Source organism: Pyricularia pennisetigena (genome assembly GCF_004337985.1).
Source record: "Pyricularia pennisetigena strain Br36 chromosome Unknown Pyricularia_pennisetigena_Br36_Scf_10, whole genome shotgun sequence".
Classification (NCBI taxonomy): Eukaryota; Fungi; Ascomycota; class Sordariomycetes; order Magnaporthales; family Pyriculariaceae; genus Pyricularia; species Pyricularia pennisetigena.
This window is the reverse complement of record NW_021940922.1, coordinates 41,130-64,662: the sequence shown is the minus strand read 5'-3', so window position 1 is coordinate 64,662 and position 23,533 is coordinate 41,130. Positions and strand designations below refer to the sequence as shown.

General features: G+C 48.4%; 8 protein-coding genes across 8 annotated transcripts; 1 reads left to right on the top strand and 7 right to left on the bottom strand.

Moving 5' to 3' along the window:
• Positions 1–3,361: 3,361 nt before the first annotated feature.
• On the bottom strand, positions 3,362–4,447 carry PpBr36_10443 (uncharacterized protein; the record flags this gene model as incomplete). Its single annotated transcript, XM_029897554.1, has 1 exon — positions 3,362–4,447. One exon carries the CDS (start codon positions 4,445–4,447, stop codon positions 3,362–3,364), a length of 1,086 nt encoding a protein of 361 aa, XP_029744132.1.
• Positions 4,448–6,466: 2,019 nt separating this feature from the next.
• On the bottom strand, positions 6,467–8,872 carry PpBr36_10442 (uncharacterized protein; the record flags this gene model as incomplete). The annotated part of the gene is made up of 3 exons (XM_029897553.1): positions 6,467–6,499; positions 6,886–7,412; positions 8,086–8,872. The coding sequence occupies 3 exons, from the start codon at positions 8,870–8,872 to the stop codon at positions 6,467–6,469; spliced, it is 1,347 nt and encodes a 448-aa protein (XP_029744133.1).
• A 1,760-nt stretch (positions 8,873–10,632) lies between these two features.
• On the bottom strand, positions 10,633–13,887 carry PpBr36_10441 (uncharacterized protein; the record flags this gene model as incomplete). Its single annotated transcript, XM_029897552.1, has 6 exons — positions 10,633–11,494; positions 11,566–11,592; positions 11,661–12,153; positions 12,222–12,797; positions 12,852–13,527; positions 13,597–13,887. The coding sequence occupies 6 exons, from the start codon at positions 13,885–13,887 to the stop codon at positions 10,633–10,635; spliced, it is 2,925 nt and encodes a 974-aa protein (XP_029744134.1).
• A 921-nt stretch (positions 13,888–14,808) lies between these two features.
• On the bottom strand, positions 14,809–16,129 carry PpBr36_10440 (uncharacterized protein; the record flags this gene model as incomplete). Its single annotated transcript, XM_029897551.1, has 4 exons — positions 14,809–15,236; positions 15,312–15,535; positions 15,929–15,951; positions 16,043–16,129. 4 exons carry the CDS (start codon positions 16,127–16,129, stop codon positions 14,809–14,811), a joined length of 762 nt encoding a protein of 253 aa, XP_029744135.1.
• A 949-nt stretch (positions 16,130–17,078) lies between these two features.
• On the top strand, positions 17,079–17,796 carry PpBr36_10439 (uncharacterized protein; the record flags this gene model as incomplete). The annotated part of the gene is made up of 2 exons (XM_029897550.1): positions 17,079–17,576; positions 17,641–17,796. 2 exons carry the CDS (start codon positions 17,079–17,081, stop codon positions 17,794–17,796), a joined length of 654 nt encoding a protein of 217 aa, XP_029744019.1.
• A 972-nt stretch (positions 17,797–18,768) lies between these two features.
• PpBr36_10438 (uncharacterized protein) lies at positions 18,769–20,166 on the bottom strand (the record flags this gene model as incomplete). The annotated part of the gene is made up of 2 exons (XM_029897549.1): positions 18,769–19,887; positions 19,966–20,166. Coding segments are annotated over 2 exons (1,320 nt in total), but the record flags the coding sequence as incomplete, so codon positions are not given.
• Positions 20,167–20,170: 4 nt separating this feature from the next.
• On the bottom strand, positions 20,171–21,225 carry PpBr36_10437 (uncharacterized protein; the record flags this gene model as incomplete). The annotated part of the gene is made up of 4 exons (XM_029897548.1): positions 20,171–20,413; positions 20,519–20,578; positions 20,694–21,041; positions 21,139–21,225. The coding sequence occupies 4 exons, from the start codon at positions 21,223–21,225 to the stop codon at positions 20,171–20,173; spliced, it is 738 nt and encodes a 245-aa protein (XP_029744040.1).
• A 1,555-nt stretch (positions 21,226–22,780) lies between these two features.
• On the bottom strand, positions 22,781–23,377 carry PpBr36_10436 (uncharacterized protein; the record flags this gene model as incomplete). Its single annotated transcript, XM_029897547.1, has 2 exons — positions 23,222–23,377; positions 22,781–23,176 (listed from the first exon to the last, which is right to left on the bottom strand). The coding sequence occupies exons 1-2, from the start codon at positions 23,369–23,371 to the stop codon at positions 22,781–22,783; spliced, it is 546 nt and encodes a 181-aa protein (XP_029744039.1). The 5' UTR covers positions 23,372–23,377.
• Positions 23,378–23,533: the final 156 nt, after the last annotated feature.

The following is a 23,533-nucleotide window of genomic DNA, read 5'->3' as shown; positions in this document are numbered from 1 at the left end:
TATCTTAATTAAATGCGCACTGCTGTTTGTGATGATCTGTAAGAGAAATGGATAAGAAAAAGAAGAGGTTAATGAACCGGAACAGCCTGAAAACAATTGTATTTTTGTGCGTTGATAGTTTTATTTTTAAATCGATTTCCGAAGGGCGGAATTTTGTTGTTAGATTTTTGGGGGTGCGGTTGTTAGGGGGGTGCGGTTAGGGGGTACCCAACGTTACAGCCTATTTTGTGCCTTGCACCCATTATCATGGCCTATTTTGATCCTGCTTTAGCATGAACTGTCAGAGTCAGTTTCTGCATTCAAGCTATTGCATTCTAAAGGCCCTTGATGGAGAAGGAAGATGGTTTTATGTAGGATCAAGTTCGCCGCCTGATTCTGGTTGAATGTCCTTTTGAAGCGTCCTAGCTCGTTCTCAGAATACTCAATCCCACCGTGGAGATGCAGTTCTTTTCTCTAAGATCAATCTCTATGATCGGGTCCTCACAAGAAAGGACACACGCCTTGGGCAATTGCGTTACGGAAATAGAACAATTGGATGCCCAACTGAATGAAATCAAAAACTGGCAATGCTCAAAACCAGGAAAGCCAAAGCAAAGTTGTCTTTTTGATTGGTTTCTAATAGATATATCAAGTATCAAATATCACCATACAACTTTTTATTTTATTTTTTGAAAAACTAACAACTACAGAAAGAAAGTAAAGAAAGCAACGTGCGAAAAGGCACAGGTAAACCCAGAGAACCATTAGGTCAGAATAAGTAAAAACCAAACTCAACGAACCGCAAGGCGCTCCTTGCCTCCACTTTCGGTTATCTTCCAACGTATTGGCGGTTTGGAACTGGTTGTCTTTCGACTTCAGCGTCATTCTGACCTTGTAGCGTGAAGCTCGTTGCAGGCGTTTTTCCTTATTCTTTTGTTCTTGGGCGACACGTTGCCGTAAAATAATCGCCTCGTTGGCAACGGCTTGCAGATCCGAGAGAGCATCAACGGTATCTGAACTAAAGTGATGCGCCTTGGCCGCCAAACGGGTTGCAGCATATTTAGCCCGTGAAAATCGGTCAACGGTAGGAAGAGAGTCTGGGTATCGCGGAGTATTCGTTGCAGTGGCTTGACCACGCAGTTTGGCGAGCACTTTGGTGCCGTTGACTGGAAACAAGCCTGTATCTTGGAAGCCGGTTATTATATGGCCGGTGGTAAAAGCCGCATCCCAACACCGCTTAAGTGAGTAAAATTTTGTCAGTTTACCGCTAAATTAACGTATAGATTTAAAAATTACTTACTCGGATCGCTGCAACAAAATCTGAACGGGTAAATTGCGGAATACCGGTTTGGATATGCTCATGCAGTACAGCCTGCAACTCGTTTTTCAGGTGAACGAACACCGATACGTCCATGGGCTGCATAAAATGCGTTGAATGAGGCGGTAAAATAACGATTTCGATATCGAATCTGAGGCAATAGTCAAGTATTTCCATACCAAAATGGCCGGTAAAACCGTCGAGAAAAAGCCACCTCCAAATACGTGTTTTGGCTCGCCGTGAATCTGGGTCAATATCGACCGCCCCACGGTTCACAAAGTCGAATCTGACGTCAAAGTCATGGCCGAACCACTCTTTCAAAGTAGGAGATCCGATCGACTGCACGGCAGCAATTTGTGGCCAAGAATACCGGTTGAAATGCTGTATCCAGGTGAGTTGAATATCTCCGTTGGAAAACCCGGTATCTGACCGCGTGAAAACGATACCCGCAGGCAGATCCAAATCAAGCCAATCGCTCGTTGGCCATTTTGAAAAGATACAGAAAGGCGGCAGCGACTGCCCAACAGCGTTCCCGGCGCCAATCAACGTACAACTCTCACGGTTAGCCGGATCTTCGGTGCGTGGCTTTTGATGCTTCTTCTTCTTCACGATCAATACCGGCACCCGACCATCTCGCACACCGATTCTAGTACCGCATTCGTCAGCGTTCCAGGCGGCTGAAGGCGTGATTCCAAGCTCAACCGCACGAGCCGCAGTGCGGGTATACCAGGCCTCAACGAGCTCGATCTGTTGCTCCCAGCTCAAGCGATGAATCTCCACGGGTTGTTGCTTGGTAAGTCGCAATTCTGGGTGCTTCTTGAGCCACCGAGCGTACCAAAAGCTGTTGACTGGACCACAAGGCGGTATCCGGTACTGACGCATCAGATTGGCAGCAGATATTACGTGTTTGGAGTCAGGATGGGCGCCTAGTTCATCAAGCTGTACGATATATGCAACAAGCGCTTTATCTTCAGCCTCAGTCAACGTTGAAGGCCGCCCAACGCGTTCCACGGATATATTCAGTGCGCCAGTCAACTTAAGACTCCGTACATGCCGCTGGGTACTCGAATACGGGTAACCATTCCGAACACAGAACGACCGCAACGACTCCGGCTCAGATCTGCCCTCCCGGGCGGTAGCCGCTCTCTCGCCATGCATTTTGAGATATTGGATATACATGCGGGCTGCCAAGATAGCTGGAGATTCGGGGTACGTCATGATACCTATATTAAAGGACTAAATGCGTTTGTGGCGTTGTTGTTCGGTATTTTATATGAAGATAGTGATTTTGCTAACGATTTTCTAGCTAAAAAACTGACGCGGGGTGGCCCACGATTTAGTCGTGAATCACGATTTTGCAACCCCCTCTTTGAGGGGGCCCGTACCACACAGCCCCCAAGTAGTCCTTGTGGAGGCCGAGCCTCATGCATCCGTAAAACAGGCCTAGGAGACTAAATCCTGGCAGATTGTCCCACTTTGAGTAATAGTTTATATGATCGCTGTTGAACGACAGTTGCCAACCAAAACCCAGCGGGGAATGTTTTGCAATTCAATTCATTTAGCCTTGAGGCCTATTCGCGCCATGGATTCTTTTTCTGTTTTTGCCCACCTCGGCTTTCGTACCTGCCCAGCTTCGGAAGATTCGGCAATCCCGTCCGAGTTTTTCAGTCCCGAAATCCAAGTGCTGTCGACTATTACCATGCGATCACCTTTCTCAATCAGAACAATTTTGTCGGTTTTCTGGCGCCCCATTTGCATGTAACAAGGTTTGCTAGCAAGCAATAGAGAAACTGCGCATTGACGGGCATCGACGGCTAGACATAATAAGAAACGCTCCAACTGTTTACTTTTTCACTTGTTTCTCGTTTGGGCAGTGCTGCTTTGTTCATATTTTCTCTCAAATCCAAAATAGGTGTTTTTCATAAATTCTGTGCATTGTTGCCTCTCAGACCAGGGAAGTGTTTTACCATTTGTCTCGACTTCATCTAGCATAGGCATTCCTGTTCGCTAGACTATTTGGCACGCTTTTCAAATCCAATCCGCTCTAGGATCCCGCAACACCAACTATTGTGGTCGTCTAGCCCAGGCAACCATGACCGGCACGTGAAGCCGACCCTCTCCAAGCGCTTTTCTAACTTTACCAACATATGAATTTACAGACTTCTGCTCCCACTGTAGGCCTTTGGTGAATGGGAGTTTGGATATTCCGTCGAGACCTAAAGAAAGGTTTTGAACACACCTATCGCCCATCATCCTCAGCCTTTCGCGATCTGAGCTCTGGCATTCGTTCGCCATCCAGCTTCCGAACGGCCATCTGTATTTTTTGATCTCGATATCGACAAAACCGATTTGCCTCAATGCTTTCTCGAGCTTCTCTTCCGCATATGTGCAGTCGACCCCGAGAGCTATCGTTCCTGACATGGCATAATGCGACCATTTTACCGGGAGCAGCGAATGGTCTAGGCATTCCGGAGGCAAGTCTGAACGGATTCCTGTACAGAATCTTTGCCGTTTGGTGGGTCGATCCATTGATTCGACGAGTTGGCTCTCGCCAGTCGCAGTCTTATCAGCCTCTGCTGCCTTTACACCAGGAGACGAATTTCCTTTTGAATCGCCAATCAGGCCAGAAGGTTCGGCATGAGTGACATGCTCCGTGAACTGCCCTACTTTGAATGCAGCCTCGGCTGCTGGGGCAGTTCTGTCTGGATTCTGGGGCAGCTCTGCCAGCGGCGGTTGGGCTGTGTGATTTTCCAAACAATGCTTTCGCCGGTTTCCACACTCGGCTCGCAACTTGCTATCAACACCATAGCTTGGCGTCAAGTGCGATTGGTCCATCTGATGTAGCGATAGATTAAGTCCCGAATTCGAATCACTGGCTACGCGTTTGGCAGCCACCGGTTGTTTGTTGATATCATGTGCGTATCCACGGGGCCTTTGGGTAGCGTTCGAGCTTGGTTTGAATACAGGATGAGAGGTCGTAGTTTTAAGCGGCTGGTTGACCGGCACATGGTGGCTTGGTCCGACGGGAGGTTGTGAACCAACGGTAAAAGGTAGCGGGACTGGAGTGTTACGCCTAGGTCCATGGTTGTGAGACTTGACAGGTTCGACGGCATTGGTCTGCCCCTGTGTGATGGAAGGAACCAAAGACATGTTGACAGGTGCAAAAGAACAAGAGGGATTGTAATCTGAAGCTGGGAAAGAAGATTGATGGGACTGCTGTTCGAACTTTTGGGATTGACTGGCACGGAGATGGGACTATTTATACTTGGGCCGAGGAAACACTGGACGGACACGCCGTGGCCGATGCCGCCCCGCATCGACCGAATTGGTTCTCCACCCAGATTAAGCCAATTTGCTGACGGGCAGAATTCCAATAGTTTACTGAATTTTTATGACGAAACCGACAAAACAAATTAAAGAAAAGCAGCAGCAGCACTTGTGAAGCGATTTGACAGCTCTGCTCTCGGTTTAAAAGTACTATTTATGCCACTCTTGAACGGAACCCCATTAAAACTGGCATACCTAAATGTAAAGTCTACGGTATATTCTAGATTTCTTATCTCGTTTTACCGCCAAAAGGCAAGGCAATCCACGGCAACAGGTGACGGACTGACCTTTCGGACTTTATTGGAAATTCAGTTCGGTGGAAAGAGTTGAACTGGGACCAGGGCTAATAACTACTTTCGCCGCAAAGGGAATATTCACCAGGAGGTCGGCAACGAAAAGAACGACGAATGCGGCCTGCAATTGCCGGTCGGGGTCAGCGAGGCGCAGCCCTTCTTGGCAGAAGCTCAATCGACTTACAAAATATAACCAAAAAGGCATGCTGATAGCCTTCATAAGCAGAGGCAATGCTATGGCGACAACCAATAGCGCTAGGATTCGGAAGATGAGATGGACCATCAGAATTGTCTTGGTTTGGTTGGTGGTGGAGCTTTGTGCGAAGCGCATAAACAAAAGCGCACCCGCCTCGGCTAGGCGGTGAATAAAACACCCTACATAAAGTGCAGCTTGACTAGCGATTAGGCTCACAGTTATTAGGCCTTGGCAGCTAACTACGAATGCAATGCCAATGGAATAAATGCCGAACAAGTAGACTGGTGCTTTGGGGTATATGTCACGAAAGCGATCCCAAAGAGACAAGGCTGCAATATAGGGGCGATTCTATTCGAAGATCTAAAGGTAAGTGTAAAGAAGAAAGGCACGCAGTGCCAATCGCGTACACGCGCCTAAGCGAGCAAATAACAAACTCACCCTGGCGCCTTGTCACGTGAGGTGGAGCTAGTCACGGTTGGCAGTCGCCCAGGCACGCCACTCCGTAACACCACTCATCATCATAGTGCCGGCAGATGGGGCGAAACGCAGATGGGGCGAAAGATGGATGTCCCAGCTTTTTTCGTGGGACTGAGATCGAAGGGTGATTGATTGATTGCAAACTCAGGACGGAGTTACTTCATTTACAAGTACTGGTCAGTTTTGTCTCGCTTGAACATTCTTTTTCGTTATTATTACTTTGACCCGCTTTTTGAGTGACCAGTACTTTAACGCTAAGTTCCTTGGGGCTAGTGGAGAAAACCGATTGATTTGGGCTCCAACCTGTCGCAGCTTTGGGAGCCCCTGGTACGTTACGGGGCCTAGCCGATCTGCAATGATAGGCGGGGGAAACCAGGTTCCCCTGCTGAAGTGGAAAACGGGTTTAATAACGCCTTTCTTAGACTAGGCTAGGATATTTGCACTGCGGGGTTCTGGGGCGACCGTTCTGCTAAGCGTTTGGATTGGTCAGCGGAAGCAATCGGCCCCAAGGTGCATTAACTCTGTACGCTGAGAGAGCGGATCCCTCCGGAGGTTATCCGGTTCTGGAAATAGGTCCGCCATCTCCGCACTTTCCTAGCATAAATCCCCTCGTATTGACTTGGCACTTTCTTAGAATCTGGACGTAAGCCAACCTCCCACCAGCGCCAAGGCTACCGGATGCATGCTCGCCCCCCGGTGATGCAACCCAACGCAAAATGTCGATAAGACAGCCAGGTTTTACCCGGTCAACCACATCGGTTTTCCGCCTCGTCTGCCTCAATGAGACGCGGTTCTATTAGAATCGCAGGGCTTCGGTCACACTGAAATTTACCAACAGCACAAGGGTGAACTGGCGTAAGCGGAGTTTGTAAGGCTCTACGTTTTGTCCTGGATGTTTGCCCGTTTTCGCTAGATAGCCGGATATTGACTTTGACCAATGCTTGAGACGATTGCACGGGTTTCATGGAACGAAAATTGCCGGACTACGGAATCACTGTNTATGAATTTACAGACTTCTGCTCCCACTGTAGGCCTTTGGTGAATGGGAGTTTGGATATTCCGTCGAGACCTAAAGAAAGGTTTTGAACACACCTATCGCCCATCATCCTCAGCCTTTCGCGATCTGAGCTCTGGCATTCGTTCGCCATCCAGCTTCCGAACGGCCATCTGTATTTTTTGATCTCGATATCGACAAAACCGATTTGCCTCAATGCTTTCTCGAGCTTCTCTTCCGCATATGTGCAGTCGACCCCGAGAGCTATCGTTCCTGACATGGCATAATGCGACCATTTTACCGGGAGCAGCGAATGGTCTAGGCATTCCGGAGGCAGGTCTGAACGGATTGGCTGGCACATTTCCTGAAACTCAACAATGCCACCGGGCCGGAGATTGTCAAAGCAGTTCTGGATTATCAGATCTTGGTTTGGGCATACAAGCAGGAGCATGCGGCCGTGGATAAAGTCGAAATGTTCTGAGCTGCCGCAGCCCTGGCCTGAATGCAAGCCTGCCAGCCTTTTCCAGTCCGTAGTGACATCTCCAGCAATAAATTTGCAATTTGGTGGGATCTCGGGTGGCGAGGGCGCGAAGATGTCCATTCCATACACGACGGTCGCCGGGTTTTTGGTCGCAAACTCGGTGGCCCAAATGCCGGTACCTGTGCCCAGGTCTAGGACACGGTGGAGTGGGCCGTTCCCCCGTGTCGGCGCGTTCAGAAGTCGACCTTTCAGTGTCAAAAGCCACAGCTGGTGCTGCAAATCTAATCTTTTGCCGTCATTTTCAACATTTGGTGGAGGCAAGATGTATTTTTGAGCCGACACCATAGCTTTTGCCGGTTGTGCGTTGTTATGAAATCTGCCCTGAACGAGATTTGAAAAAACGGAACAACGCACAGAGCAACAATCATTTTAAACCAGCTTTGGGTCCAGATTCAGGTCCAGATTCAGCTTCGAACCGAATCTAGGACTGCCAAGGTCAATGTAACAAAACGTGACCATCATCTCTTTTCCCAATTTCTGCCCCAAGTGTCCACTAAATCGGGCTTGCGTTTGGCCCAACGCTCTTATCTTTGAAATCCCTGACAAGCCCTGGGTCAATATCCCCCTCATCAACCCATGTTGGTCTCCAGCGGGCGAGATACTGTTTGAGGCCGGTTTCTTCGTGAATCCTCTCTGCTAAAACACAGTCCACCATCCATTCATCCGTCTTTGAGCCGCGCGCCTTTTGCTTCGTCGGGACATTTTTAACTCGAGTAGAAGCCTCATACGACCTCCCTCTCTTTTTGTTTTTTTCCACTAGATCTGCATTCTTGTTGTCGACCTGGCCGTGACGATCTGCTTTACCCCTAAGGGCTGCTTCATTTTTTTTATCCCCAAAGCGGGAATTTTTTGCCATTTTCATCCTTGCAGATCTTCTAGCCAATCTCGGTTCGCTGCCTTTGCTTTGGTCACTCAGAGAAAAGTTGCTTCCCGAAGCAGCTTGCTCCTCTTTTGACACACCTGCTGACGTGTAGTTCTCGGCTACGGCGGGCAGCAAACATTGCAACACTTTGCTGGGTGTCGGCAATGTCGGGTCTTCATCCCCCACCAGCTGATACTGCGCAGGACGATACGAAGCACCCATCGGTTCTTCGGATCCTGTACAGAATCTTTGCCGTTTGGTGGGTCGATCCGTTGATTCGACGAGTTGACTCTCGCCAGTCTCAGTCTTATCAGCCTCTGCTGCCGTTACACCAGGAGACGAATTTTCTTTCGAATCGCCAATCAGGACAGAAGGTTCGGCATGAGTGACATGCTCAGTGAACTGCCCTAATGTGAATGCAGCCTCGGCTGCTGGGGCAGTTCTGACTGGATTCTGGGGCAGCGCTGCCAGCGGCAGTTGGGCTGTGTGATTTTCCAAACAATGCCGCCTGTTTCCAGACTCGGTTTGCAGCTTGGTGTCAGCACCATAGCTTGGCGTCAAGTGCGATTGGTCTATTTGATGTAGCGATAGATTAAGTCCCGAATTCGAATCACTGGCCATGGGTCTGGCAGCCACCAGTTCTTTGGTATCATGTTCGTATCCACGGGGCCTTTTGGAAACGTTCGAGCTAGGTTTGAATGCAGGATGAGAGGTCGTAATTTTAAGCGGCTGGTTGACCGGCACATGTTGGCTTGGTGCGACGGGAGGTTGTGAACCAACGATAAAAGGTAGCGGGACGGGAGTGTTACGCCTAGGCCCATGGTTGTGAGACTTTACAGGTTCGACGGCATTGGTCTGCTGTGTGATGGAAGGAACCAAAGACATGTTGACTGGTGCAAAAGAACAAGACAGATTGTAAATTGAAGCTGGAAAAGAAGATTGATGGGACTGCTGTTAAACTCTTGTAATTGACTGGCACGGAAATGGGACTATTTATATTTGAGCCAAGGAAATACGGGACGGACACGCCGTGGCCATCCTGACTGGTTCTCCACCAAGATGAAGCCAATTTGCTGACTCGGGCAGAATTCCAAGAGTTTGCTGAGTTTTCATGACAAAACCGACAAAAGAAGTTAAAGAGAAGCAGCAGCAGTACTTGTAAAGCGATTTGACAGCTCTGCTGGGTAAAGGTACTACATATTACACTCTTGACCGGAGTCCCATTAAAACTGGCATACCTAAATGTAATGTGTAGGTATATTCTAATCTCCTATCTCATTTTATAGCCAAAAAACAAGGCAATCCACGGCAACAGATGATGGACTGACCTTTCGGACTTGATTGAAAATTCAGTTCGGTGGCAAGAGTTGAACTGGCACCAGGGCCAATAACTACTTTCGCCGCAAAGGAAATATACACCAGGAGGTCGGCAACGAAAAGAACGACGAATGCGGCCTGCAATTGCCGGTCGAGGTCAGCGACGCGCAGCCCTTCTTGGCAGAAGCTCCACAACTTACAAAATAAAACCAAAAAGGCATGCTGATGGTTTTCATAAGCAGAGGCAGTGCTATGGCGACAACCAATAGTGCTAGGACTCGGAAGATGAGATGGACCATCAGAATTGTCTTGGTTTGGTTGGTGGTGGAGCTTTGTGCTAAGCGCATAAACAAAAGCGCACCCGCCTCGGCTAGGCGGTGAACAAAACACCCTACATAAAGGACAGCTTGACTGGCGATTAGGCTCACTGTTAATAGGCCTTGGCAGCTAACTACGAATGCAATGCTAATGGAATAAATTCCGAACAAGTAGACTGGTGCTTTGGGGTATATTTGTGTCGGGAATGTTTGTGTTGATTGTAATGCCTGTAACATATTAGTACTAAAGCCGCGTTGTGTCAGAATCAGTTGCCTTACTTGTGGGATGATTGTTAGCCAGGAATAGGATGCGAGCATATGAAGATATCGGGAAGAAAAATATAGTAAAGAGAGGACCCCAATAGACGTTGCCAAATAAATCGACCATGCACAGAAAAGCTGTAAGCTGCTCAAAGAGGTATGACTGTGCGGTTTCAGTTTTTTGCATAGATAAAGGTAGAATACGGCATAGTTGAAAGAGGCGAATATGCAAAGAAAACAAAAGCTAAAAGTTGCAGCGGCTGGAACAGCCGCTATGAAAGGATGAGGATCGTTGGTCATTTTGAGAGTTAAAATAGCAAAAGCGACAGTTCTTCCTTAGCGTCTTAGCTTTCGATAAAGGCCAGACGAAGCTCATCTGAAAGCTGTTTTTTGTTATTCGCGTTATCGTTCCTGACTGGAAACTATGTGGTTGGTCTTCGCATGGCACCCTCAAATTTTGACCCGACTTTGTTTAGTGATCGAGAGTGTTTGCGTATATCGAACTGTAGATGAATGCCGGCGAGCACCTTTGCGTAGGCAGTTCGCAAAACGCCTTGGGTAATTCGAACTGGAGCTAGATTGATATTGCCGCCGGCATAAGGTAAAGAATTAAATTGTGGCTGCTGCTGCCTAAAAACTTGAATGCAAAACGCTTGCAAGGTCTATCAATATAGCAAGCGCCTGTAAGCATAATACATAAATGCAAAAGCGCCAGTGCAAAATTCTATGGGAAACCATTGACAGCATGATTTACAGCAATCTTCTCCTTTTCCCGTTGCCGCCTCCCCGGGACCCTGTCCATGGCCGTTTGTGATCTGACCTCCCGAACGCTCCCCGGAGGCCTTGCAAATTTACTAGATTCTCCGCTGAAAACGGCGATCCGCTTATTTCACAGGCGTCTTCGCGGTCTTGCTTCAGCGAGACGGAAAAGCTGCCTTGTGTGGTAAACTGGACTTGTTTCTGGAAGCGGCAGCCTTTGGAAGGTCCCCATTCGTCCACTTTCCTCTCGACCGGCCGGCCATCAATCCAAAAGGAAGCCGAGCCTTTATGCAAACGGTCAAACAGCTCGGTAAACCCCGGCTCGCCCGGTGAAAGGGTGCACAAAATGCGCCCAGTAACAACCTGTTTCCCCGCAGACCGTTGCGGCACGGCGTCCAGCTCGAAATAAAACAAGGACGCCACCAGGCAGCGGGCTATGCGCTCAATTTTTCCCGAGATGGACTGATCGCCTTCACCTCGGACCTGAAGTTCTGGAATGCTCCGGAAATCGTCCAACCTTGGCAGATCGCCGTCGAACTGTACGTCGAGTCGGTGATATCTGGGGCTCGTTTGGAAAAGCTGCCTCAACTTTTTATCTTTTATTTTTTCAGAAAATAGGCGACAGAGCCTGGGAAAAGCGCCGTTTTTCCAAACGTTGCGAACCTCGTCCGGACACGGGTTGGCCGTTCTCGGTTTCGATTCGCCGGTACCTATCGAAAGTACAAAATCCGGCTGTTCGACGTCGGGAAAATACGCCGCCATTGCGGTGAGGGCTGACAGAAGTGGGTCATTCTCTAGTGGCCCAGCATCTTGGAACGTGCCGAGACCTGCAAAGTGCTTAGGTGAGAAAATCCTGTATATGTTCGAGTTAGACCTCTTTTTTTTCTTTCGCATCGATCGATGGACTATCGCTTGGATACATACCCTGGCGCTGCAGAAGCCGCTCGTGCGCTTTTTGATATTAGTTTCTTTTTTCTTTTGACTCTATTTTTGTCTCTAATCGATTTAGGAAAGCTTACATTTCCCACAGTGTTAGTTTTTCATTGGCTTTCGAGGGTACAATCTCGTCGTGTGTGTTGCTGCCAAGCACGGCAAGACATTTTGTCGGCTTTTTCGCGTGGTGGTTGTTTTGATAAGCTCCATTTCGGTTAGTAAAAATGCGGCACATCGGCTCCTCGTCTACGGTGGCGACGGGGAGCCCGATCAAAGTTCCGTTCGCCGTGGCGCTGGAAACGTCCAAGATTCCTTTGTCGGCCCCGAATATATACCTCAACACGTTCTCAATTTGCTGCGAAGAATACAGCCCGTCATCGAAGTAGGATACCAAAAGTGCAGCAAGTTGGCCCAGGAGGGATACGGGGCTCCAGGCGGTGGTTAGCCATGAGAGCATAAGTTTGAGAAACGAAGGCATGCGCGACGTGCTCAGGAGCTCTCGACGTCGGAATATCCGACCGGCCAGTAGTTCGAATCTTTTTGTGGATTCGGCGATGGAGGACCCGTTGACGAACATGTCTGCAACAATAAGGCCACCTTGTGGAAGTTAGTAGGCACAAGCGCCCAGGAAGCGTGCAGCCACGTACCAGAACTGATACCGAATGCTATTTTCACAAACCGCTGCAGCGGCACAGGGAGGTTCACGCGTTCTTCTATTCGCTTCAGTATCTCTAGTACCAAGGTGCCGCGGACCCCGCCACCGTCGAGACAGAGTACCCCTACGCCTGCCGTCGGGGGGTGGATCCGAATCCGCGTCTTTTCGGACAAGCGATTCTGACAAAGAAGACATTTTTCGAACGTCCAAACCGACGGATCATCGTCCGCACAGAGACCGAAAACACGCACGCAGTTTTCACAAATCGTATGTCCAGGGCACAAATCGTACAAAGGCCGCCGCCGCAAACAGACCAGGCAGGTGTCCGAGCTTTTGATGACGGCCCATTTGTTTGCAAAACGTGCGAGGTTTTCGGAATGGATATCGGCGGTGGGAACTGCACCGACGGACGACGATTCGACGTATTTTCTCAAATGGGCTTCTATGGAGCTTACAAAAGTATTTGCAGATACTGCTTCACGATTTTCTAAATTCGAAACGCTCTTTTTAAAAGCTCGGGTAACGACGCCTTTGTAAAGATGCCGAATTACGTCCTCGGCGTGAAAATCTAAATATCACGTTTACGTTAGCTGGTTCGTTAAACACCGGAGTTGTAACGTACAATGGGTTCCGGGTGGATAATTATCCAACAGGAAGCTTGACGCGATCATGGGCGTAGCAAAGGTAGCTATTTCGCTCGGGGATTTCACGAGACTGAGAAAGTCGGACAAATGTGCCTGTAAACTTTGGGCTATAGGGTTCGAATTCCTGGCAATTTTGACAAAGTTGAAGGAGCCATCCAGGTTACCCGCAAACTGCGCGCAGGCGCCTTTGAACAGAGCAGCAAAATGGGTTGCGGAAAAATCGTGCCTTGATTGTAACCTGTCATTTCGCGCCGAATCCAAACTGTCCAACATGCGCTCTTTTAACGGCCTGTGCCGCGCCGATCTAGAAATGTTCTCGTCTGGGAATAGCGCAACCGTCTCCACTGCTGAAAACACGGCGTGGGGATCTTTGACGGTATATTTTCTTATCAGTTCAAACAGCCTTTCTCGTATCTTGTTTTCATTTGCCCCTGTCCCTGGGTTTTGATCGACCACTACAATCAATCGCGGGCGCACCCGCCCCGAAAAGCTGGACGGAAGGCTTCGGTCGAGCCAAGAAGCCAACTCGATGGCAGTCTGGTCAAGACCTCCAAAGTCTTCGCAGAAAAGACAGAACACGTCGGTAAACACAGCGAGGAGGTTGGTATGCAGCCTGTTTACGGGCCTTTGCATGTCATAAAAGGATCTTGGTCTCTTTATTGGCTGTCTTGTAATCTCGTGACATGTATCATCGGCATTTTTACGGCTTTCTTTTTTACAAACCCTGGTCTCCGCTATGAGTAGCGGTGTGCTAAACACGCTGGAAGGGTCGATGTGAAGGTGGATTTCGGATGCATTTCGGCTGACGATGGACCTTCGATTCCTTTTAATCCCAAATATTTCCAGTGCAGCCTTTTTAGCTGCTTCTCCAATCACGACAACCAAGGACGGCTTCTGGACATCCGGGCTGGGTATGGTCTCAAAAACCTCTTGCAGCTTATCTGACACCAGGAATTCAGCTTCGTCCTGCTGCGCGTCCAAGGCCAGCCAGAAATTATGATTGCACCGAGGCATGCTGTAGCTTAGACGGTAAATGGCAGACGGTGCCGGCTGCTTTCTTGTTATTTATGTATCTTGCAAATCCGAGCGAGGGACGAAATGCGGGCCTTGTCTGGTGCGCTCCTTAAAGTGGGATTGCCTGCTTTTGCTTGGGACGATTTCGGGACCTTAGGTGTGAGTGCGGAATTCTGCACTAAAAATATCGGACACCAGTTGGTACAGTAAAGTCAGTGCGATAGAACGACCTATGCCGCTCACAGCGCCCATTATCACGGCTGCAAAGTCAAAGGCGGACAGATTTATGCGATTGGCCTCCATTTTTAACAAAGTTACACAAATCATTCAGCATTACTACACTGTACGATACGTCCGGTGCAAACACGTCGTTTGATTTAAATTTCTACTACGAATCACAGGGCCTAAATCTGTTCCTGGCATATTCCCAAAATGTGATTCCTTGCCCACCTTTTGGACAACTTTAGAAAGGTACAACCGCTGGCTAAGAAAAGCCGTTACCATTTTTTATTTTTTATTTTTTTCCTTTTCCCCCCTTGCGCATTGTGGCACAACCATTCCGAATATTACACTTCCAAGATCTGGGAGTGGCAGCGAATAGTACGGCGGCAGTTACGGCATTGGTTTCAAACTAATTGGCCCAAAGTTGTGGTGGCGGCTATGTCTAACAAATCACCACTCATATCATTCGTCATGGTAAACATCACACGCGCAAGACATGAAGAACATATGTTGGTAAGTGAATTGATGCTGTACATATCCAATTTAGTCTAGCTATCAAAAGGAACTTTTGCCGTTTTCGAGCAATTCGCTTCGGCTGCGGCAATACCGGTTTCTCGTTGCAAAAACACATTGCCATGTTATATATAAATTCATACCTACAGAGTAGCCCTTTGAGATGCCTCACATACCCACATCAGATCACATCGATTTCTTCTCAATACCGCACCTTTCCAGGCAGCTTTCGACCCCAAGAGCAATGCTAGTGGGAATCGCCTTGCGCACAGCCTCGAGGTTTTCGCCAGAAATCGACTGCCCGAACGCGGCGGCGATCAGGTCGTCCGTGAACGCGATCGTCTGCTCGACCACCTGGCCGGCGCCGGGATCCTCGCTGGAAAAAGCAGCTACGAAGACGGCATCGGAACAATCAGGGTTGAACTGCGTGTGAACCGAACCTTGATAAAAGGGCGTCATTTGGTAAGTTCCAATCTCGTTCTTAATGACGCGGGGCTTTCCTTCGCCGTCCACGATTCCGTTTTCGGGCATCATTTCAGTAACCAGACGTCCTTGCACGACCAGTTGCAGCTCTGCCGATCGGGGGTGGGTGTGGAAGGTGTTGAGGCCACAAGCTGTTTCCGGGTTAGAAAGTGGGTCGGACCGGGTCGTTCCATTGGTGGGGGAACGAGGTTAGAGAGCAGACTTACGTCCCACACGACCAACGGCCATCCCAGAACCCGTCCCGACCAAGGCGGGAAAGGTTTTGCGGTTTGCGACTACAAGCATGCCGCCATCGCCGGCGCCTTGCTGGGTTTGGTTGAAGTTGAACACAAACTGAGAGTCGTCCGGGAGAAGAGTAAACCGGTCCGCGGCGCTTTGGAATTTGTTAACAAACACGAGTAAATAAAGGCAAACGCGAGTCCCAAATCCCCTATAAGGCAAAACACTTGCCTTGATGCGAGAAAAAGTTGTTGCGTCAAACTGAGGTCCTGCTTTGCTTTTTCTTCGCGATTGTCGGGGCTCTGGGAAGACGTGGCCAAAGGCGGAACCGATTGAGGCGTGCAGCGGGCTGCCAGAGTCGAGGTTGCGTCTCCACTAAACGCCGAACATTCCGTCGGTTTTGGGGACGCTTGAGCCGAAGCTAGGAACGCAAAGATAGAAAGAAGGCTGGGGACTGTAAAAGCCGAGATGTGACGCATAGCGAATGATGAACCAAGATAAATGAAGAAGCTAGAAAAGTAGGAATAACAGATTAATGCAGAAGCCGGTAGTGAACAGCGCGTAAAAGAATGGAATGCGTTGGTGCATGAAAGAAGAGACGCACATCTCCCCTGCTGTTCCACCTGCCTGTAAATTGCTTCTTTTATATTCGAGTCTCACTGTGCAGCTTTTGGATCTCGACATGCGAGTTTCTTGAAAGGTAATCGCGGTCCATTACCGGTCCGCGGGCCAATTTCAGGACCGGATCTCTTTCGGGGCTGGTCTTTCTTTTTGGGTTATCTTCAAGTCGACTTAGCCTTGACATTGTGGTGCAAATCTTGCCCCGTTATACTTAACAAGATCACTACGTGTCAACTCGTTTTTTTATTTTATTTTTAAAGCGTGCCGTGGCTAGCTTTGGCCTTTTGTTCTATAAATTCCAAAACCCGAATCACTTTAGGCTGTTTTATTAGATAAACGTTCGTAAATCTCTAATTATATTGATCGGACTGTCGTTCTTACAGTTAATACTTTACACGCGGGGTTTGCATTGGCGCAGTCTCAGCTAGTCAAGGTCCAAATCTGGGCCATTTCCCCAAAACGGGTTGCCATCACTGCGTTTAAAGAACTATTTAACGAATTTAAAGTTGAACGTGCACTACGCTCCTGTCGTATCGGGAGCATACTGTACATTCACAAACCGTAAAACTCAAATCTGATACAGTAAACATTCCAGCCCGAATCAAATGTCTTCTCGTACTGCGAAACCAAATCGGCCCGACTTAACCCGGTCAAAATATTCCAGAAAAGTTACACCTGACGCAGTATGGACCAAAATACATCGCAGCCTCATTAGTACAAGTGTGTTAGATAAAGCTGGAATGGTATATGAAGTTTTCCCTGACTTCGTCGCCGTGCTTGGAAAGCTTTCTCGACCTGAAATCGCCGAGCTTGCACGTCAAACTGACGAGGTACGTCGACGGCGAAAGGGCTACAAAACTCCCGTCGATGGACATCGTATCAAGGCAGGCGGATCCGGTGGGATGATGGACCGGACAAGCAACGCAAGTGACATTTTACAGCATCCCTCAACTGGGGAGCCGTGGTCTGGGGCCAGGCACTCGTCTGTGAAAAAAGAACATGAACAAAATTATCGACCTCCCGTCAACAATGCAAAAGAGGGAAGAAGTTACTCCCAGTCCCAAAAAAACAAACAAGACGATCATGAAAAGAGAAACGCGAGCAACATTTCTCGCCCCTTGGCACAGCCAGCAATGACCACCTCCGAGGGAAAATACGCCGACAAAACAGACGAAAAACTGCCAATAAGACCAATTCTCAAAAAGGAAGAGACGAATCGTGTCCGATTCGATCCCGGTGCGCAGACCAGAGCATTGCCCAGGGAAATAAGCACAGAACATGGAAAGAGAAATGCGCACGTAGGACGCGGAAATTACAATAAACAAAAAGATGACGGTTATCGTCAATACGAATGGGAGAGGGCCTTTACAAAGGAGGATTCCTATAGGGAACGTGTAGACAGCAGACATGAGTCTGTCGCGTATGGTTCTTCTCGGGAGCGGAACCGGGATCGAGATGGAGTCCGGCCGAGCACGGAACGGCGTTTGACCAGCTTTAGAAATTATCATGTTTTCGGAAGAACCGATGGCAAGTACACGTCTCCGAAGCACGAGATAGAAGTGTTCGTCACAGGCCGGACCACCGACTATAGGATACAGATTGTCGTAGAATATGAGGACCTTAGCAAGCATGTGAGAAGATAGTTGCAATTAAAATAATAAAGTAAATGCTGTTACATACTGTACAGTAGTGCAGCTGAACCTCTTTTTTGGTCGGTCTACTGCACATATTCGAGCGCAACTAAGTAATAAAATCAACCCGCTCCATCAGTATACTCTTTCCAACGGGCCTTACATGTTGTGGCTTGGGAGGTGGAGGATTCGCGGTGCGCCGACCTTCCGTACAAAGTAAGGATGTCGGTACTGGGACCGGATAAACGCGAGCCGCGGCAGGTGCTGCGAGCCGACCACGGCGAGGGGCACGTCACCAAGCTGCATATTTTTAATGCCCGAACACAGGCGCCGCTTTGGGACACCCCCTGTGCGGCAGCAGCGGTTCATTCGTCCGGGCCAGCGACACAGTGGATATCGCTGGTGTCGAGAACGATGGAAAAGAGCAGCTTCGTAGCAGGCTAAACGTTATGTATCCTCTCCGACTTAATGCCTGGTTCGGACTTTTCTCAGTGCCACAACTTGCTTGGTTCTCGTTCACTTTCTCTGGCCAGCCTCGCTTTTCGGAATGGGCTTTGGATGAATACCCAGCCAAGATTAGGCAGTTTGACAGCTTATATGACGAGAATATTAGATACGCAGCCATCTGTGCAAAACCTTTCGGCAGCGATCTTATATTATTGGCAAGTCTAAGCTGGCAAGAGCAGCGCAGGGGGAAAATGAGAGTGGGGGATGGTAATCCGTCTGAATGCTACTGTATTTGGTCGCATGGAAAACCAGCATATTAGGACCAGTAATAGATGTCACGGCCCGGGGGAAGCATAGCACGGAAGCTAGTCTATTGGCATCTATCGACGAAGATTCTACTCTGAGGAGAGGAAAGGAAACAAACAAAGTTCTGAGCTTGACGCGACGTCGATAAAGGTATCACCCTGGTGGGTCGTTGGTCAGGGGTCAGGGTTAGGGTCTGGTGATCTCATGGTCCAAATGTCACAATAGAGACGGCCATCCAGCTAAAAATGAACTAGTTTACACAACAACAGCATTAACTACATTCCTGTACCTTGCCATGATACTATTCCCACACTGAGGCACCAGCTTCATTAACCCCACTTGTTTTATCCAAATTCTCTTCCCGTCATCTTACTGTTATGTTCGAGACGCAATGGCATTTTGTTTTTTTCCCAACAAAACTAGGCTGGCGATGCTACCAGTGGAGAAGGGTGAGGGCTTCCTTCAAGTTGGCAATTTCGCGATTGACTTTTTTGCGCTGGACTGTGACCTCCGGGTCTTTACAAGCAATCTGATCGACTTGTTCCTCAGTGAGAGCGGCGACGAAACTGGAGTTGAAAGCCGTGAGAGGTGCCTTGCCAGAAACATTCAGGAGTTGGCGTGCGACCAGGCGAGTTACATTCTCGACAAAGCGTATCAAGGTGACCTTGTAGTGATTGTTAAGCAGGCCGTGGATTTTTGTAGGTGTTTTCCCAGTCTTCTTCTGTTTCTGAGTAGACATGGCCTTGGATTGCGCCTTATCAAGGCGTATCTCTGCATTTTCGGTCAAACTATTGCCGTCCCCGTTGAACGCTCTTTTGACCCTGGCGCGAAGGCCAACATGTGACTCAGGATTAATACGGTAGATAGAGGCAGTGCGCTCGCGTTCAGCAAAGAACCTCGTCATTTTCTCGGCCTCTTGGTAGCATGTCTCGATTTCCTTGGCTAAATAGTCCTGCAGCTTGTTGCAGATCGTCGTGGGACAGACCTCGATCATGACGGTTTCGATAAAACCCTGTACCGCGATAATGTAGATTTTAACATATATTAAGGCCAACGTCCCCCAGTCTTTTGACTCCTCTTGGAAGATTTTGATGACTGAGCGATTGAAAGTTTCAAGATCCGGTCCCTGTTGGTCGGTGCGAACCGTTTTGATATGGTTTAACCTATTCGGGTTGACATTACCAGAGTTGAGCCTCGCGTTTATAACATTTTCATATTCCCTCGCCGAATCAAGCAGACTTTCAACATGCCGAGAGCTCGTCTGCTTGTCTAGAAGCTGATCTATGATAGGAAAGATGGTACGTAGAATCGTCCCGGCCTGACAGATGGAGCTAGAGGCTGGCCGATTGTTTTTAAAGCTTTCGTTGCCGCCTAATAGTTCGGAAGAGAGCCTTGGACTGGTTGCCGTATAATATAATTCCTCTTCAGCTCCGAGAGCATTCTGGCTCTTATCATAGTCGATTCGACTTTCATGAGAAATTGCCTCAGCGAACTGGTTATCCAACCTACCGAAATACTCATTCAGTTGGCTTGAGGCTCTTTGAATTCCGATACATGACTATTTGCAGTCTTCTGGAAAGTTTCGGCAAGGGCGAAAAAAGTGTTGACGCCGCGACCGTGAATTACCCAGACTCACTCGAAGAGACTCGAGGTTATAAAGCTGGCGGGTAACCTCATTCCTTATATCGTACCAAGATAGGTCAGTATGGCAGAGGAAGAGGTTAAGTACCTTTATACTCTGCTCGTGCATTCCAGTTTTGTGGAAGCGTTTTACCTCGGACCAGGGGGCCTGTGAGAAGAAGCTGTTTTCTAACGCCCGCCCTTGGGCGGCCGTCATGTTATCATTCGGGCCGCGATTTCTTAGCATATAATAGCCCAGGCTCAATTCGCTTTCCATAACACAACAGCCAATGGCATTTTTTTTGCGTATGCTCTTCGATGGCAAGATCGGGCCTAGTGAGAACTCCTATTGCTCTAACGCCCTTCTCGTCGGCCTTCTTCGTGAGACTGACAATTTCCTGGGTAGCCAAAGGGAGATTCGCAGGAACGACAGCCAGGATGCTAGGCAGAACTCTCAGCATTTGCTATAATCAAAAGGGCTGCTATTTTTTCTTAGACTGTCCTCGGACCCTCCATGTAGCTTGTAACCATGTTACGCACCAGAGCAATGTCGCTTGCAGTTGTCACACCTTAATTGCAGAAGCAGTTAGTCTTGGTTGAGCCAGCATATCAGGGCTAAAATAGCTTATCTTGCCACAAATATCTTTGTAAAAAAGACCTAGTACATTAATCACTGCCATGTTTTCGCTCTGGAAGTCATTAATTATACGTTGTTCACGTGCGCAAAATCAATGTTGTACCTACCTCTGGGCCGCATATCTCTATATTCAGCGTGTGCTCGCTAAATGCAGAACGTGAATCTGCCTGGCCAACTCCGAAGGCCTTGTTGGCATCTTCAAAAATCTCGGCCATTTTCTCGCTGTCGAAGTCCGCGTCTACTGAACGAGCAAACCTTTTTAAACTGGCCACCTCGTTGGAAGACGCACTCGTACTAGCAGTTGCAGTGATCTTGATGCTCTTCACATCCTGCTTGCAGCAGATTATTTTCGTAGGATAACGACTGAACAATGTAGCAATGCGAGGCAAGGCAACACCGGTAAGGCTCTCAACGACTGAACTTTTCCCAGAACTTTGCCCGCCAACAACAACGACCTACAGGCAGGCAGTTAGCAACAGTAACAACAAAGCGCCATCGAGGTTAAGCAAACTAACAAGGAAACAAAAAAACAGTAAATGTGGAGCACAATACCTGAGGGAGAGATATCTGAGTTCCAATCAGTTCTCGGACCTGGTGATTCAGTCCTGGGCTGTAACAGGAAGGATCGTCAACCTCCATGGCGTCCGCGTCGGCTTAGTCACATGTTTCGTTCTCCATGGTTTTGCTATCGAAATTTGGATCACAGTAGCTTTAGATACAACACAATAATGAATTCGCCGCTAATCGACATTCTTTACGGACATCATATTTAAATACTGGGACGCCCAGATAATCCCACTAAGACTCGGGAGATAAGAACCCGGAAGTTGAAAAGGGAGAAATTGGGCCCGATACCGATCTGGTTTCTGGTTGCGCCCATTCCGGGTGCGTGAAACTCAAGAGGCCCAAAACTAGGAGCTGGTGACTGCGCCACGGACTCAGGCAATCCTCAACCCTCGCTCAGCCATGCCGACATCGGCTCAGGATTACAGTATGGCCACACGGGAGATTCGAGAGCAATTTTTTCAACGATCTTCCTGTTATTAAACTTGCTCGCACCTGAGATAAGCCAGAATAAGATATTCAATTGCCAGGGTAAGCTTTGGTCTAGCTAATCGTTTTTAACCGTGGTATGGTTTTACAGTTGATTTCCCCCAACAAAAGAATATCTTCAATAAAAGCCATACAGTGGCTAATATAAGGACACCTGCTCTGCTACAGAAAAGCACCAGTTCCAAGTTTACCTATTTTCGGACCAGGCCCTTTCTTGGTACCTAAACATGTCGGCCGTGGACCAGTTTCCTGTTTTCCGCCCGGCGACCTGAACCGACGCAAGCCATAAAAGAGCATATTTCCATTTCAATACAAGAACAGCAATGACAATCCAACAGCCAGACCACAGCCGTTCGTCATTCCCAAATCCCAGCAAGTATACTCACCATCTTCTTTACGGTTCTTCAGTGCATTTGTCACGTTAGGATAGAAGAGCACAGTCTGAGCCGCACTGGCGATCGCTGCAGTCTAAAGCATAGATATGGACCTGCTAGTCGATACGCGCAAGAAGTGCACGAGGTCGCATGTGACCACGGAAAGCCAAAACATATCCAATAGCAGCTCGGGCTATCCAGAAGCCCCACCTGATGACACCACGACAAAGTCGAATATCGACTCGCAGAATCAGAAGCCTCAAACCAAAAGGATAAAGATTATCATCGGAACTCGCAGCCTTTACCCCAATCAAGTGTGAAACAGTCTTAATCTTTCGAGCCGGTTTTTGAAGTACTTGGGTTCTATAGCTTAATGCGATTGGCTTACGGCTTTGGGAACAAAAGGCTCAAGTCTTGGTTGTGAAGGTGATAAGTTGTTAGTTTTTGTTTTTGGGTTGGTGCATAAATCAGTCCACGTTCCGGCTTGGGACTAACTTCCACTGCATATGCATGGAAATTACATAACCTCAACAAACGCTGTTGTAGCAAAGTAACCAACATATAATACCGTAGTGCCTATATCTTATTTTGCAAACGGGTTACCTGCATCGCTTCCATTGTTTGCATCTGTCGTACCATACTTCCTCCCACTATCCCATTCTCCCAGCACGAGAGAAACAATGCTAAGCGTACAGTCCATTTTAAGCTGCTTTTGGGGCAACAGCGCGTTTCCGCTGCGTGATGAACAAATTTCCGCCTTTTGGTGATCACACTTTGGGGGTTGCAATGTTCATTCCAGACTGTTCAACCTGTTCATGCATCGCGTTTAGTTTTTCCTTCAGTATAGCAATCTCGACGTCCTTATCTTTGATTTCTTGATAGTGCCACTCCTTGACCGCGGCGTTTTCGTCCTCGCTCTCCTTGAGTTCAAACCCGAGTGCCGCCTTCAGTGTCTCGTTCGTCGAGATGCAATCCCGCAGCTGAGTGTTGGCATCCGAAGCAGCGGAAAGCTTCGATTCGAGCTTTTGGTTTTGATCCCATAGCATTTTGTAGCTTTCGAAAAGGTCACTGTAGCTTTGAGATATTTTGTTACACTCCCGGCGGGAGGCTTCGATTAGATGGACTGCATTCCACAAATAACGGTTGATTGCGTCATACGTATCCTAGCCGAGTTAGCGACGAAAGTAAGAAATCATCAATGTGCGTACCGTCTGTCCGTTGGCCTCCAGCCTGGGTTCTTGCGAGCCGGCTATAGAGACACTTGGCATACTGCATTCCATCCGGACTGGTGATGTTGCGCACGGCGGGCTCTCAAGCCTTGGGCTTGTGCCTTGTTTGCTCGCTGGAACGTCAGACATGGGTATTTAACAACTGACCAAAGGTTTCGGCTGAGATAAACTGATTTTGTAAAGAAGCTCGATTTTGATAAGCCAACCATGCAATGAAAGCTCGGGTTGAGCCATGCCGGGAGGGTTAAATATATTTTCTGTCGCTGTCTGGCTTTTGATTCTCTCGACATT